Source organism: Barbus barbus (genome assembly GCF_936440315.1).
Source record: "Barbus barbus genome assembly, chromosome: 13".
Classification (NCBI taxonomy): Eukaryota; Metazoa; Chordata; class Actinopteri; order Cypriniformes; family Cyprinidae; genus Barbus; species Barbus barbus.
The window spans coordinates 19,134,392-19,150,360 of record NC_136741.1 but is presented as its reverse complement, the minus strand read 5'-3'; the positions used below and the strand labels follow the sequence as shown (position 1 = coordinate 19,150,360).

The window sequence follows — 15,969 nt, the reverse complement described above, 5'->3', positions numbered from 1 at the left end:
AATGCACTGCACAACACTTACCCAGATTTTGCACTGATTTACAGTGTCGAGTCAACACTGGCTATTGAAAATCAGAGCCAATCTAGAGATTTGAGTTGACAGAATTTCACAGAATATCAGGTAGTGTATGATGGACACAGGCTCCATTTTTTTTTAGCATCTGGCTATGACTCCATCATAAACCACGGGTTTTCATCTTTAAACTGCTGCGGTACACAGACAAGGAGCTCATTCTGCGGGCCGCCAGACTTTATCCAGCCCGGTGAATACTTCCGACAGAGCAACACTGTCTTTCTTTCCAGATTTTTCTCCGGTCACCGCAAAATGAAGAAGTGCATTTGCGCCAATTAGGAAGGAGATGAGAGAAGCTGGCATCCAGAATTTTCTCCTTTATCCTGCAACGCTGAAGGTCATTCTCAATCAAGGTGAACCTAAAATGCTACACTCCCCAGAAGAAGCGAGAGTTTTTGACAGATCCCTTTCATCCACCAACTCTCAGTAAACTCCAGCTGGACATTTGCTGTCTAATCGGAGAAGAGATGCTCTAAATGGTTGGGTGACTGTGTCTTTCACTGTTCACTTCTTAATTCATAGTTCATTGTGCATACAGTATCGCTTACTGATTATGATATTTTATTTGTTTTAGTTGTATTCTTTATCTCTCTTCTCTTCTCTCCTTTTTTTAAATAGAGATACTACCTAGTCAATATGTGGCTATGGGACCAATGTTGGTGCTTCAGTAATGTGCAGGTTTTTGTTGACGCCACGGACCATATTAAGTGGTGCTGGCAGATCAAGGTTGGTTCTTGGTTTGATCTGCCATAATTCATGGGAATTTCCTTATGTTTTTTTGAAGGGTAACGGGGAGGGTGGGGGGTGGTTTAATGGTAGACTCAACTGGTTTTATTTTCAAACTTGTATTTTGTCTTATTATGCAGTAATTCTGTTTGACACCTATGACTGACCTTAATATTCTGAGTTGTAATATTAATTAGCTAAATGGGCCTCACAAACGTACAGGTTTTCTGGATTTTTTGCGAAGAAGAAAAATTGATATAGTGTTAGTTCAAGAATCTCATTTGAAAGAGGAGGATATACACAGGTGTAATAATAAGTTTTATGAAGTGGTATCTCACTCATCTTCGGATACTAAAACCAAGGGTGTCCTAGTATTGGTCCGGATGACTTTAAATATTACTATTTTAGAGAAAGGTTGTGATACAGATGGTAGAATAACACATAAAAACAATAGTGGAGAATAGGAATATTGTATTTCTCTCAGTTTATGCCCCTTGTACTCCTGACCCTACTTTTTTTCTGTTTTGTCAAACTATCTCTTGAAGTTTTCAGATTTTTAAATTGTATTGGGTGTAGATACGAATTCTGTAATGTCGCGTATCCTAGATAGAGCTGGACCTGATCAAAGGAATCACACTCTCAAGCTTTGTGTTCTGACAAACTTCAGCAATGTGTAACCTCATCCTCGCCGATTTAACCCTAGATTGTTACAGGATGAAAACTTTTGCAGTCAATTCAGAAATAAATGTGCTGAGTTTATTGAAATTAACCAAGGTTCAGTGGATGATACTCGAACACTTTGGAATGCAGTTAAAGAATTTATAAGGAATAACTCAATTTCATATTCCTCTTTCCTTCAGAAAAACCGACACAAAAAGATAGCTGAACTGGAATCACAGCTCCAGAATCTGACTAGAGATAATCAGCGTTGTTTCTCAGACAATACACTCAGTAAAATCATGGCGGTTAGGTCCGAACTCAATTCATTACTGAGATCCAGGGCAGAATTCCTGATTCAAAGATCCAGGCAGAATTACTATTTTCAAGGGAGTAGACCAAGCCACCTTTTAGCCCTAAGATTACGCAACATTGAAAAGTTTGCTAATATTTCAGCTGTGAAATCCCAATCTGGGCTCATTATGACAGACCCAAAAGACATTAATATCGTCCTTTCACTCTTTTTACTCTAACCTCTATACTTCTTCCACTGATAGTGACCCTGACCCTTTTGCATCGTTTCTGTCCAACCTTGATTTACCTAGGCTGTCAGATTCGGAATACCTGGCTGAACCGATCTCTCTTGTCCTCTCCTTGCGCAGTATTATCTTTAGATGCGATGAAAGCTTTTCACCAGCTAGAATGGAACTATTTATGGGCGGTTCTGGGTCTGGGATCGAGTTTCATAAATATGATAAAAGTTCTGTATGCCAATCCAGCAGCCACTGTTCTCACAGGTGCTGTTCGCTCTAACCCATTCTTTATACATTGAGGTACTCGTCAGGGTTGCCTGCTGTCTCCTCTGTTATTTGCCCTATCCTTGGAACCCTTAGCTCAAGCGGTCCGACAATCAGAAACTATTTCTCCCATAAATATACGGAATACTCATCATATTTCTTTGTTTGCTGATGATATCTTATTGTTTTTGGAGAAGCCGTCACATTCTATTCCTCATGTGCTGAATTTATTTGACCATTTTGGATCTCTCTCTGGGTTTAAAATTAATTGGAGTAAGTCATGTTTACTTTCCCTCAATTCTAAAATTGATTCCATGTCCCTTTCTATATCTATTCCATTGGTTCAAAACTTTAAGTACTTGGGGATAGATGTTTTTCCTTCCCTGCAGGAAATCGTCTCAAAAAACTATAATGGTGTTCTAGCCAAAGTATCCTCAGATTTGGAAAATTGGTCTCGTATTCCTACTTCTTTTCAGGCCCGTATATCGGTGATTAAAATGAATGTTCTCCCCCGTATCAATTTCTTTTCTTCCATGATTCCTCTCGCTCCACCGGTTGGCTACTGGAACAAACTAGATGCATGTTTTTCACATTATTTATGGGATGGGAAATGTCCTTGTATTAAACTGACTACCTTACAACAATGTAGAGTACATGGAGGTCTTTCTTTCCCTAATTTTAGACTGTATGCTCAATCCTTTTCCCTCCGCCCTTTAGCAGTTTGGTTTGATCCTGACGCTTGTGTGTCTTGGAGAGCAATTGAGGAATCTATTGTTTATCCGTATAAATTGATGCATCTTGTTTTTTCGGGAGTTCTGCTTAGGCAGTGAAAATCTCGGTTTGTAATCCCATTGTAACCCACCTCCTCTCCACATGGAGGGATGTTGAAAGACGTTCACAACTAGCTACAAAATGGCATAGGCATTCACCTATTTTCCACAATAATAACCTTTTGTCAGGCGGTACTCCATTTAATTGTCCGCAATGGACTCATAGTAAAGTAAACACTTTGGGAGATATCTATGATGATAGTAGTTTAAAATGCTTCCAGAATCTTAAAACTCAATATAATCACCTCCTTTTTTATGTATCTGTGTATTAGATCGGCCCTACGGGCATATGGGGTGCCTTGGAACTCTCAACTGCCTGTTCACCCTTTGCGCAAACTAATCCTTCCTTCTGAGGATTCTCCCTCCTCTGCTTCAGTCATCTATCTCTTTCTTCTTGAGCATTTATACAAACCTTTATCTATTACTACTGTTTGGGCTAAGGATCTTAATGAGGATGTGCATGTTTTATTTTTATTTTGGAAATTGCTGAATAGGGTTTACTTGACTCCAATGAAACGTTTTTATATGAATCTGTCGTCTTCTCCTAAGTGTAATCTCTGTTCCCAAGGAGTTTTAGGCACGTTTTTGCATTTTTTTTGGGAGTGCCCCTTTCTCTCACCTTTTTGGACTCAGCTCTCACTGGATCATATTTGTTGGGTACTGAGATATGTTTGACTTCGCGCCATTTTTTCATGAATGACTTTTGGGACTTCATCTTGTCCGTCCAACAAAGATCTTTACTGTTAGCTGCTCTCACAGCAGCAAAACATTGCTGGTCAACCGTTGGAGTCCTCCTCACACAATGGACAGACGAACCTGGACTGTGTATTTGTTGGACATTATCTCGATGGAACTCTCTACTTCTCGTATACATGGACCTAACGTGAAAACTGTTCATTCATGGCATTCAGCTTTTAATGTTGTGTCTTCTTTTCTAAAATCTTTGTAAAAATTATTTTATTGTTATTTATCTATTAATATTAATTAATATATTATTTTTATTTTTATTTTACTATTATCATTATTATTATTATATATATTTAAAGTCTACAAGGGGTGGGATGGGTTGGGGTGGATTCTAAATTTGTACAGCTGCTTTTTGTTTTGTACTACTGTTCCACAGAATAAAATTCAATAAACAGTAAAACATTTACTTTAAATATTAACTGATGGTTGTCATTTTAAGTTAAGTTAATCGATTTTCTATTGATTCTGTCAACTCAAATCTACAGACTGGCTCTGACCTTTGCCAACTAGCATCAACATTTCCAGACTGTAAATCTGTGGAAAATTGGGGCAAAAATCATGTAGTGTATTCCAGCCTTAAGAGACTATAGATAAGCTGACATCTGTTTAAAAAGAGGTTTCAGAATGATTCTGTGTTCATCCCCATGAATTCAATGTTTTATTGGTTTGTTTTATTTGATTTTTGAATGTTACTTAGCAGAACGTGGACTAGTATAGATGCTATATGCTTAGATGACACTTCATTATGAATATAGCTGATCGACTTGAATGCCTTGTTGCTTGATTCTAGTGTTGTTGTTTTTTTGTGATTTGACTTTGTGCCTTCAAAAAAAAAAATATATATTTTTACAATTATTCTTTAAAAATGTTCCTTAAATTAAACACATTTTTCAAATAAAACATGATGTGAGCTTAAAGGGAACAGGGGTGTACAAAAATGTACCTATTAAGCACAGCCAGACTTTTTGAATTTAATGATGTATATCTTAATTGAAATGCTTTTGTCGTTTAAAACAAAATTTAATATTTTTGTGTGAGAGATTAATATTTTATATTAACAACTTTTTGTAATGAAACCAATATCTTGAGCATTAAAAATGTCTCAATGTAGATTTTGGTGAGCTTAATAGGTAGCCTACGTTTACCCTATTCTTGGTGTGAATGGGCCTTTATTGTCAAAAAGTGGCAAATGCAGGTGTTCAAGTACCGGTATTAATGGGGAATGTTAGCATCAGTATATGTCTGTTTTTTTTTTGTTTTTTTTTTTGCGGTAAATACATTTACTGGATTGGATTCCTATTGTAGGGTTAAATATTTGGGTGTCAGCCAAGACTGTGAGCCAAGAAGCTCCAACAAAGCAACAGATCACATTGAGTTGAAAAACTCCCATCTTTGTGAACAGTAAACTGAGGCTGCACATTTATGTATTCACTATATTTTACACATTTCTGCTTTGATTTAGCAAGACAGGCCTCAACATGCTTTGTTATTTTATTATTTGAGATACCCCTGCAGAGCGGTCTCCATAATTCCCTGTGTAATACCATGGAAATCCAAATAATTTTCCTCCCCACTCCAAGTCTAATCAGTTTCATTCCACTTCCATGCAGTGTGCCTTAGTTTACCCTTACACATGATCTGATTTCCATGTAATCTCTCTAGAAGCAGCTTTCTTTGGCATGCCATTTCCAACATTATGCCATGCATGGTGGCTTTTCATCAAAGCATTATTTGCTTAAAAAAAAGCAGTGATAATTATGACGGGAAGGGAGGAATTTTTGAAGAAAAGAAGTTGAAGGTACAGTAATATGACCATCACATTCTATTTGCTTAGAGATGTGTCCATTATCAAAAGCTGGCAGTTAAACTGCTAAAACATTCAGTTTCCCGAAGCTCCGTGAGCGCAAATGATAAAATGAAAATTATTCTCACGTGGAAAAAGTAAGCGTTGATGGGAAGGAGTACTAAGCGTGTCATGTTCAGCTGTCAGCCAGCTGAGCTGGATGTGAGTCACCCTGACAGGCGTGATTGTGTTTGACAGAACATATCAGGGTTCAGAGATGGTTATGGCACCAACTGTGAATTAACATGCTGACACCAACCTATTCATTAACCCAAACCACCACCAAATGTGTTCTGGGGTTTAGATCTTTTGATATCCACTGGATGCATATAATTCTGCTTGGAGACATCACATGAAATAGGCAGAGCCTTTGAATAAACCTCTTCTACATCCCACAGTTAAATAAGACAACCGTGGTGTTGCACTTGGATCTTGATACATCAGAAGACACATAATAACAACGACATTGTGTGTCCATCATTACCCCAGGAAATCCATACACATAATAACAACGACATTGTGTGTCCATCATTACCCCAGGAAATCCATGCCATGGTTATGTGTCAGACCTATTGTCAGCGAAGTGTCATAAATGAGCAGTCGAGCACCTAATCCTGCAGGCTTGTGGCCATTAAAGGCACCCTTTAGTTTCCTATTGAGCCATTGCCATTGTTGAATGACCTACCTCGATGGAAGAACTCCCATAACTCAGGGACACTCTGGCAATAATGGAAAATCCATGCAGGGCCTCTTATCGTACAGCGTAATGGTGAGAATAAAAGGTCATGGGAAAATGTCTAAGATAAAGGAGCCAAATACACATGACTACAACTGATACACGCCTGTGGTCATAATGCTTTTATATGAACTGGAGCTTATAGCAAAGTAACCTGAGCATGAGGTATGATGAAGTTTCATGAACTAAAATATGAGTGCTATTCTGTGTTTAGCACTATGTCACAGTATCAGACTACAGATTGTTTTGGGAGGTACAAAAGACTATAACTTACAGTAGCTGGTCACATTACTGACCTAGATACAGTTGATATGCAAACATTTCTCCTAAGACATGTTCTTAATTCGTTTACTGAGAGGATTTTGAAGACTACAGGAATACTATGATTGACAACAACAAGAATTCACTTACCCAGAACATTTACTAGGCTGTGTGTCCTTTTGGCAGACTCTCTCGCTGTTGTTTCATTCAAACCCATCGGACGCCATCTTTGTGTGTGCTCGGGGGTTCTTCTTATTATTCGTTTTTTTATTGGCGGCTCGCAAAGTTTGTGGGTTGACAGTGACACTGAAAAGTTGTAGTCACATTTACCATTGTTTGACGAAAGTCTGATTTTTATACTACGCATAATTTGCGCGATCGGGAATTTTAGAGTTCTAATTTAGTCACGTGATTTGCCACGTGGACCATGAGAAAGCTTGGTTAAAAGAGACATCTTTGTGAGCGGTCACATTACATCACATTAAAGAAAATATAAAAAGGAACAACAACATATTGTAATCATTTGAATGGCTCCTTTTTTGTCATAAAATAGACTGACCTCATTACATTAATGCGCCACTGAGTTGGTTTTTTGTTTGGCAACCTGCTATACTGAGGAACTACCTTGCTTGGCAGAAGGACAATTTGTTATCCTTGAATTATAAAATTTTTGTTGCTGTTTGTTGAATTTCTGAAACCTTGCCAGCTATTGGCAAAAGCATTCTGCATGTGGCTTACAACTCACCTAAGCTGTTCGGTTGCTGTAAATCATGCCTTTTTGGGGCTTGCTGCTTTATTTTGTGCAGTTAGTCTATTGAGGCAGATACCTTTACAACAAAGACAGTGGTGTGTAATGGTTTGCAGCAGAAAAGCATCAAGCATATCAATAATTGGGGTGAAATTGGCCATGTCTGATTATTGGGGATGGGGACAGCTCTGATGACAGGGTGACTGTATACATTATCCTATTTGTATCTATGCATTAGCATATCACTATTAAAATGCAATGGCGTATTTGTGAAAGTAAAAAGTGGAAAATGTTTTTGACAGCTGGCAGGCATGTGTTTGGCGGCTGCAGGGATATGGGTGACAGTGAACGGAAATTCCTTTATGAAAGTTTTGCCACCCTTTACTGATGATTTCGAGAGTCATGTCAATATAGGAATCTTCTGCATCACTATTGGAGCAGTTATGACTCTGCTTGGACTGCTGGGGTGCTGTGGAGCGCAGAAAGAGAGCAAATGCCTTCTTATAATGGTAAATCTCATTCATCTTCTTACCTAATATCAAGTGCAATATGAATAATAATGTTTGTACGTTCAAGTTCAAGTTTTGTTAATATGTTCACTCTCTTTGTTTTTCTCTGTGCTATCAGTTCTTCTCCATCATCCTGGTCATTTGCATTGCTGAGACAGCAGCCGCAATAGTAGCCCTGGTCTATTCCTCATATGTGAGTCTCGCTCTAAACCACTGACCTCTCTACCAATCCTCCCCATCCCCCCACACACTCTTTGTCTCTCTTTTCATTTTAGCTGCATGTAAATTCCCATCATACTATGGCCATCATTAAATTAGGGGGTTTGAAATGGCTCCAGCACATTCAGCCACTTAATAACTCCCAGATTGCCTCAGGCGCTATGCCAGCACTCTCACTTTGAGCAATTTATCGCTCTACAATATTGACGTTTAGGCATTTTATATGCAAAACAGGCGATTTACATACAGAGCTTCACCCATTTAGTGAAATGTGTAATAATTACAACAACTTTCAATGAGTTATGGAGGGTATGTTAAGAGAATAATGCCATTTAATTAAAAACACAAAGGCCTTTTAGGGGAAATTAAAAAACTGAATTCCATTTAACAGACAGCTGTTAATCTCATTTAATGCATATGAATAGATAATCCTATATTAGAAAATTAAGAAATATATATATATATTTCTTAATATATAATTAAGAAATGTATATATACTCACTGGCCACTTTATTAGGTACACCTTGCTAGTACCGGGTTGGACCCCCTTTTGCCTTCAGAATTGCCTGATTGCCATGGCATAGATTCAACAAGGTGTTGGAAAATTCCTCAGAGATTTTGGTCCATATTGAAATGATAGCATCCCGCAGTTGCAGCAGATTTGTCGGCTGCACATCTATGATGCGAATCTCTTCCACCACATCCCAAAGGTGCTCTATTGGATTGAGATCTGGTGACTGTGGAGGCCATTTGACTAAAGTGAACTCATTGTCATGTTCAAGAAACCAGTCTGAGATTTGAGCTTTGTGACATGGTGCATTATCCTGCTGGAAGTAGCCATCAGAAGAAGGTGTTTAAACAATGCTCAATTGTTACTAAAGGGCCCAAAGTGTGCCAAGAAAATATCCCCCACACAATTACACCACCACCATGAGCCTGAACCGTTGAGACAAGGCAGGATGGATCCATGCTTTCATGTTCTTCATGCCAAATTCTGACCCTACCATCTGAATGTCGCAGCAGAAATCGAGACTCATCAGACCAGGCAACGTTTTCCCAATCTTCTATTGTCCCATTTTGGTGAGCCTGTGCGAATTGTAGCCTCCGTTTCCTGTTCTTAGCTGACAGGAGCGGCACCCGGTGTGGTCTTCTGCTGCTGTAGCCCATCTGCTTCAGGGTTCGACATGTTGTGCGTTCAGAGATGGTATTCTGCATACCTTGGTTGTAACGAGTGGTTATTTGAGTTACTGTTGCCTTTCTATCATCTCTAACCAGTCTGCCCATTCTCATCTGACCTCTTTCTTACTGTTTAATATCTCTAATTAGTTGAGCAAATTTACATTAACCATGTCAGTTCAAGGTCAGATATTCTTCCATTGTATCACAAGAAGCTCTTTAGAACATTCTGCTGGATAACGTTATCAGATTTTACACAATGAACTATGCTATGCAAAATACTGAGAAATGATGAGTGTAGTTCAGTTTCAGACCTTTGAACCTCACTGTCTATTTGTGGTGTTTGGTAATTGTGGTTCTACTCCATTGAGATTTCAAATGGTCTTCTAGGTATTTATGCAAGCGTAGAATCAGTTTGTTCATGAAACATCATTTATATAGCTATCTGGATGAAACGTAATACTTCATCAACAAGCCAGAGCGGTTAATGCTACTTGGGAGTCACCAGAAAGGAAAAGTGCAGGACATTCCTGTGAATTATAGATCGACTAAATCGTTCAGAGGAACATTAAGCATGCAAATATCCATTTAATGTGCTGTTTGTCACCATCACACTTTTATCCATTCATTTATTTATTGTCCTGACAGAAGAAATTGGTGTTTTAATAATTCATGTGCAAGTGTATGAGCAGCTGCCCTGTTGTAGTTTTGATAAGAAATAGGCTTCACAAAGTCGTAACAATCACACAGTATGAATTTGAATAGAATTACATGTATACATTAGTATGTAACATTTTTACAGAATAAGCCAAATCGTTGAGGAGATTGCGTTTTAATGTTCAATTGGTAACAGCTGTTTACTGTGTGATCCAAAATGTAATCACTCCCATTTCAAGAACATTTCAATTCCATTGTGTTTATGTGGTGTCGTTTAGCAATAACATTTTCACTCTTTATATTAAATGGCATTCTATGTCGTACACACTGGTTTCAGATCAGCAATTAACAATCGCTCCCTTGCTTTACAGTACTTTGTCCTGTCTAGATTGTGAGGGAATTCCTCCAGACATTGATGGATTAGCTTGCGCGTAATAACTCTACTGATCTGTGTAGCTTCCACTGCTTCATAGGTGGGAGGGGGAGCACTTTTAATTGTGTTTTGTCTGCACATCCCCACAGGCATGCTGCGCTAAAGACCACTCTTGCTGACCCCACCTTTCCCAGCAAACACACACACACACACACACACACACACACGTAACACTTAGCAACAGAGCGTTGTGTGCCTAAAACTCATTTGGGTTTATTAATCGAAATTCCAAATAATAAGCAAGAAAATAAGAAAAGAGAGAGAAAGATATGGAAAATGCAAGCATGCAACACAAAAGGAGATTTGAATTTACAAAGCATGCAGCCACAGTGCAGAAAACTATTTTTCCATATATCATGCATTCAGTTCTAAACATATTAAATAATACGCATGCTGCATGTGTGATTATGTAACAGCGTTATTTATGCATCTATGCATCAAAGTGCACAGCACATGCAAACAGAATTTTGTTAAAAATGTGCTCTTTGGTAATATAGCGCATGTGTGTGACTTGCTGACCTGCACTTAACTGCATTTCAGACAATATATCCGTGATATTTCACTATTTGAGCTTCGATAATCATTAATTTTAAAATACAAAAACCTAAAAATGACTTTAGTTTTGTTAAACATACCAGAGTTTGATGAATCATTATAGTTTAATGGCAGCCTTAGTTTACTGATTTATCTGACAAGAATGATGTAATATTTAAAAATGAGGTTATGACATAAAATTAAATAAATAAATAAATAAATACATTTAAAAAATGGTAACACTTATTTGGCAACTAATTAATTATTGTCCTTGCCTGTATTTGTTCATGAAAACAATACAACTATATCCTCTGGTCAGAGAAGAAAGCTTTAACATCCGCGTCTGACAGCGTAGCTGGATTAATCCGGCGGCGGCCTCCTCTCCGCGTCTGCCACAGGGCTTTTGACAGCTCCATCTCCAGTGCGTCGCGTTCCCCCATTGGCATCTTGATACCGAGCTCCCATAGTGTTGGCAGGGCATCCACCAGTGTCGAGAAACTTTTGCCGCCGATATAAAGGCTGATCATCAGTTGTGCAGGGTAGAAGCTCCGTGCCGTAATGCCCTTCCTCTTGAGTTGTCTGATCACATCTCGCACCTGAGCCCTTCTTCTCTGCAGGTCAGGAGAGTAGGCCTAGTTGTTGTCGAAATAAATTCGCTTGTTGTTATACATGACTTGTTTTTGTACCCAGGCCTGGCGTAGGATCGCTTCTTTCACTGGAAAGTCCGTGAATTTTACCACTATTGATCTGGGTGGTTCCGTGTCTTTTGGCTTGGGAGCCAGAGCTCTGTGTGCCCTTTCAATTTTTATGTCAGGGAGAGCGTTTAAAGTTGAAGTGAATAGGTCTTTCACAAACTCAACTGGATTCATCCCTTCTTCGCTGTTTTCAGGCACTTAGCAGATTCTTAAGTTATTCCGTCTTAGCCTGTTTTGCAGATCATCGCACCTGTCTGATAGTTCCACCTCGCGTTGCAGCAAGTATCGAATCGCCCTCCCGTGTCGCATTACGGAGTCCTCGTTGTTGCTAATACGTTCCTCGGCCTCTACGATACGCGTTTCCAACTTTGCTATTTGATCTTTCAATTCGTCGACTGAAGTTTCTAGTCTTGTCAGCGACTCTTTCGTTCCAATGTGACCCTGCTGATTTTCCTTTCGCAGTTGTTTAAGTTCACCAACCAGATCCACAATGGCTGATTCAGTGCTAGCCCGTGTCTGAATAGGGCTTAGCGACCGTTTCCTTTCGTCTTACTCTTTCAAATTATCATGTTTTGTCCCAGATTTGGCGTGTCTGCTAGACGAGCTCATCTTTATGATGCAAATGATGTTTTATTTACCGTGTATAAGTTATTTTAACTGGTTTAACAATAAATTTGCGGAGACCACGTTCTCCAATGTCTATTCAGTCATGGCATCACAGGAAGTCCCCTAAAAAGATGTTTATCTGCTAGTTTCCATTCCTTTCTGTAATTCATGTGTCCCTGTTTATCTTTATATGTTATTTTTAAAGACTGAGATCATTCTAAAAACGTGGGCCACACCTGGACTGAAGGAACAGTTTGGAAAAGATAAAATCCTCACAGACTTGTGGAACTCAACCATGACAACGGTAAGCCATGGCCAACCGAATACATGCATACATGAGTATTGATCTGTGCCTCAGGCTTTTCAGTACAGGTCAAATAAAATTAATCCATCATGTCAAATTTCCTGGCCAAAAGTGCCTTTAAAACCAGTATAAGGGTGGTTGACAGTAAATGTGAAAATAAACTTACTAAACAGACTGCCAAGAGTTTGACAGGGTAATGAAAACCCTTCAAGAGCTCTACAGATCGATACTCATATGTACTGCATATCAAGGGAATATATGTAGATATGTTAGCTCTACAAAGCAATATTTGTGAAAATACTATATGCAACTGACTGTTCTTGCTTTTCATTGGGTAATAGTTGCAGTGCTGTGGCTTCAGTAACCACACAGACTTCTCTGAATCCTATTACTATGAGCAGAATGGGGCCCTTTACCCTCCTACCTGTTGTGCAGGTCGGGAACTCTTCCCCTGTGATGACGACCATGCAGATTTCAGTAATGTGGTGGTGAGAAACATACAGAACTTTTACACTTCTATAAAACAATTCCTCTGCAAAAGCTAGCAAGAGTCTGGACATGTTTAAAGTTGCTACTGTAGATGCTGCTAGCAGGTTTTTGTCAAATAATCATTATATTCTAAGTTTCAGCTGGTGTGTGAAATGTCAGATTTGCTTCTTGGTAACATATGCTTTTCTCCATGTAAAAAAAACAAAAAAAACACAAAATGCTAAAAATTTAACATTTGGCACATGATTGATGCTGCATTCAAGTCAGAGAAATAAAACAGAAGTATCCAGATAACTATGTTTAAATTTGAAATGATGAAAAGGACTGAAATATGTACCATGTAAATTAAATTTAAAATGAAGAATTTTGCAATACCGCCAAACTAATTCCTGTGTTCGGAACTCGCAATTACAATATTTAAGATGCCATTTTAAGGGCACATAAATGCTGAATTTGGAACCGTTTACTAGCATACTACCAGTTCTGTTATAGAAATATATGGTAGAAATAGTAGTAGTATGCTAGTATGCGGTCTAAATTCAACCAAAACACAAGAATTATGTCTTGACAGCTCTGATTGGCTGAAGGCACCATAACCAACTACGATTAGTGTCCACTTAACAGTTTTTTTCAGCTTTACTTGGCAAATGGTACATTACCTAATATCCATGAGCCATGCTGATAAAGTATATAAATATGACCCCCCACCACCACTTTTCAGATCACTCCTACACCCTGTGTATTACAGAGATGGTTATATGATTTGGGCCCTTTCATCTGATATTGGTTTCTCTTCCCAGGGCTGTTATAAACAAATTGTTAAGATCATCCAGAGGAACGTCAACATTGTGGGAGGAATAGCTGCTGGAGTCACTGCTATTGAGGTAAACACAACACATCCATCATTCTGTTCCAATAACAAATGTATTGGAAGAAGTGCACTGGGTTTATGCAGGCAGTTGAGTAACTCTCAGGATTTGACTGTAGCCTTTATCATGATTGGTTAAGGCTAGTTTGGTATACAGAACAATTTACCACTTTGCATATCAAGCACAAGCTGTAGCAATGGTTATCATAGTCTTCATTGCTTCCAAATGCATTTAAATGTACTTATGCCTATTAGACATTTCAAACATATGATACAGACAAATTATTTGCCACCACCTATAAATGACAATGTGTTTTGTCTTCTAGGTGGCAGCGATGGGGGTGTCTATGTACCTCTATTGCTACCTGGACAAAAAAGCCACCTGAAAGTCTCATCTTACTAGTTTATGCTGCATCTTTTCTTTATGCTACAGGATTAGTTACTTTAACTGTAGATATTAAGCCATTATTTATTGTAGGATTACAGTTGTATCATGTTAACGAGGTGAAGTAGATGATAAAATTGTTGGTTATTTGATTTTTAAAATGGGAAGTTACATAATCATTTTCTTCTGAGCTTGTAATATAATGCATTTCATGAAATAAAAATGTTGCTTTATCCCCTTCTACATGAGAAAGTAATTTTATAACCAGAAATCAAGTTCATTTGCATAGAGAAGCAATAATTGTTTTGCACTGAAATGCTTCATGTCACACAAGCTGTTCTTATACATGAAAAATTAGTTTAGGGAGAGATAGGAAAGTATTTGTGAAGAATGTGTTATAATGCATTTTTTGCACCACACAAAACTATCCCTAACCCACCATAGATATATTTAAGGAGACTGACTGAGGATAATAATTTGTTCTGCTGTACAGTTAAATAAAATGTAACATGAAATCATGAGTCAGTCCAGTTCCTCTAAAAATCCCTGGCAAACAAGTATGACCTTCTGTTTCAGTAGCGTACATCATAATGAATAATAATAAAGTTTTAAATGACATTTATAGACAATAGATATAGATTTTGACTTTCACACACTACATCTAATTCTACAAAAACTACTCTAGCTGACAGTCTGCATGATGATGCAACTACCCCTACAACATCAGCACACACAGGAGAATCATTTATGCAAGGGACCAGCCACACTAAATTTGCATTGATTTCAATAGTCACACCATTTCCTTTGTGGCTGCTTCAATTTTCCACATAATTTGCCTGCTGTTCTGTCTGCTTATCGAACAGGAAATATTAATAAAAAATAATTAGAATCTCCAACAATGTATTGTACAATTCTAAGTAGGCCTATAACCATTCAACTTTTAGGGGCTGTTTACACCTGGTCACTTCATGCGTTTTGTCTGATCGGATCCGATCGTGAAAAGACCAGGTGTAAATGCCCTCCAAACCGCATTCGAGACGGATATAAATCTGATCGCTCAAACCACTTCAGGAGGTGGTCTGGGCTGCACTCAAGACGAAACTGGACATGTGTAAATGCATCTGGTTGTTGAAACCACATATGCAAATTTTACTCCTCCCAAAATATATAAAAAATAAGCGTGTGAGAGCTTGTTATAGGCTACAGGACATTATAGTCAGATATGACTGCGCTAATGCAACACGCATCGCTGAGCATCTCTTCAGCAAGTCGACATGCAAACTGCAGCAAATGAAACTGAAAGTAAAACGCAGACGGTCAAGACACAATCATCTTCATTAAAAGTAGTAAAACAAACTTATCTTTACAGTGCTGATGCCGCGGTCTTTGATCTTGAAATGAGCTGAGAATTAATAAAATGCAGCGCTTATCTTTTGATTTCTTTGACGTGAACTTCGTTAAATTTAAATATAGCGCGGGAATTGAAGATTTAAGTGGCCAAAAAATGGAAACGTTTTAACAAATCAGATTAAATGAACGCATGAAATGACCAGATGTAAACAGACCCTTAAAAAGTGCACACACCAAGAACACATTGCTTACATGGTTGGAAATTAGGAAGGAAACTTAAATTAAAACATTACTTACTGATGCATCTAATTTCTTAAAAAAAATTGA

General features: G+C 38.2%; 1 protein-coding gene across 1 annotated transcript; it reads left to right on the top strand.

The window, feature by feature from the left end:
- Window positions 1-7,728: 7,728 nt before the first annotated feature.
- Window positions 7,729-14,293, top strand: LOC306879237 (tetraspanin-1-like; the record flags this gene model as incomplete). The annotated part of the gene is made up of 6 exons (XM_079432020.1): window positions 7,729-7,926; window positions 8,045-8,119; window positions 12,452-12,550; window positions 12,892-13,038; window positions 13,840-13,923; window positions 14,234-14,293. The coding sequence occupies 6 exons, from the start codon at window positions 7,729-7,731 to the stop codon at window positions 14,291-14,293; spliced, it is 663 nt and encodes a 220-aa protein (XP_079288146.1).
- Between the last annotated feature and the right edge of the window lie 1,676 nt (window positions 14,294-15,969).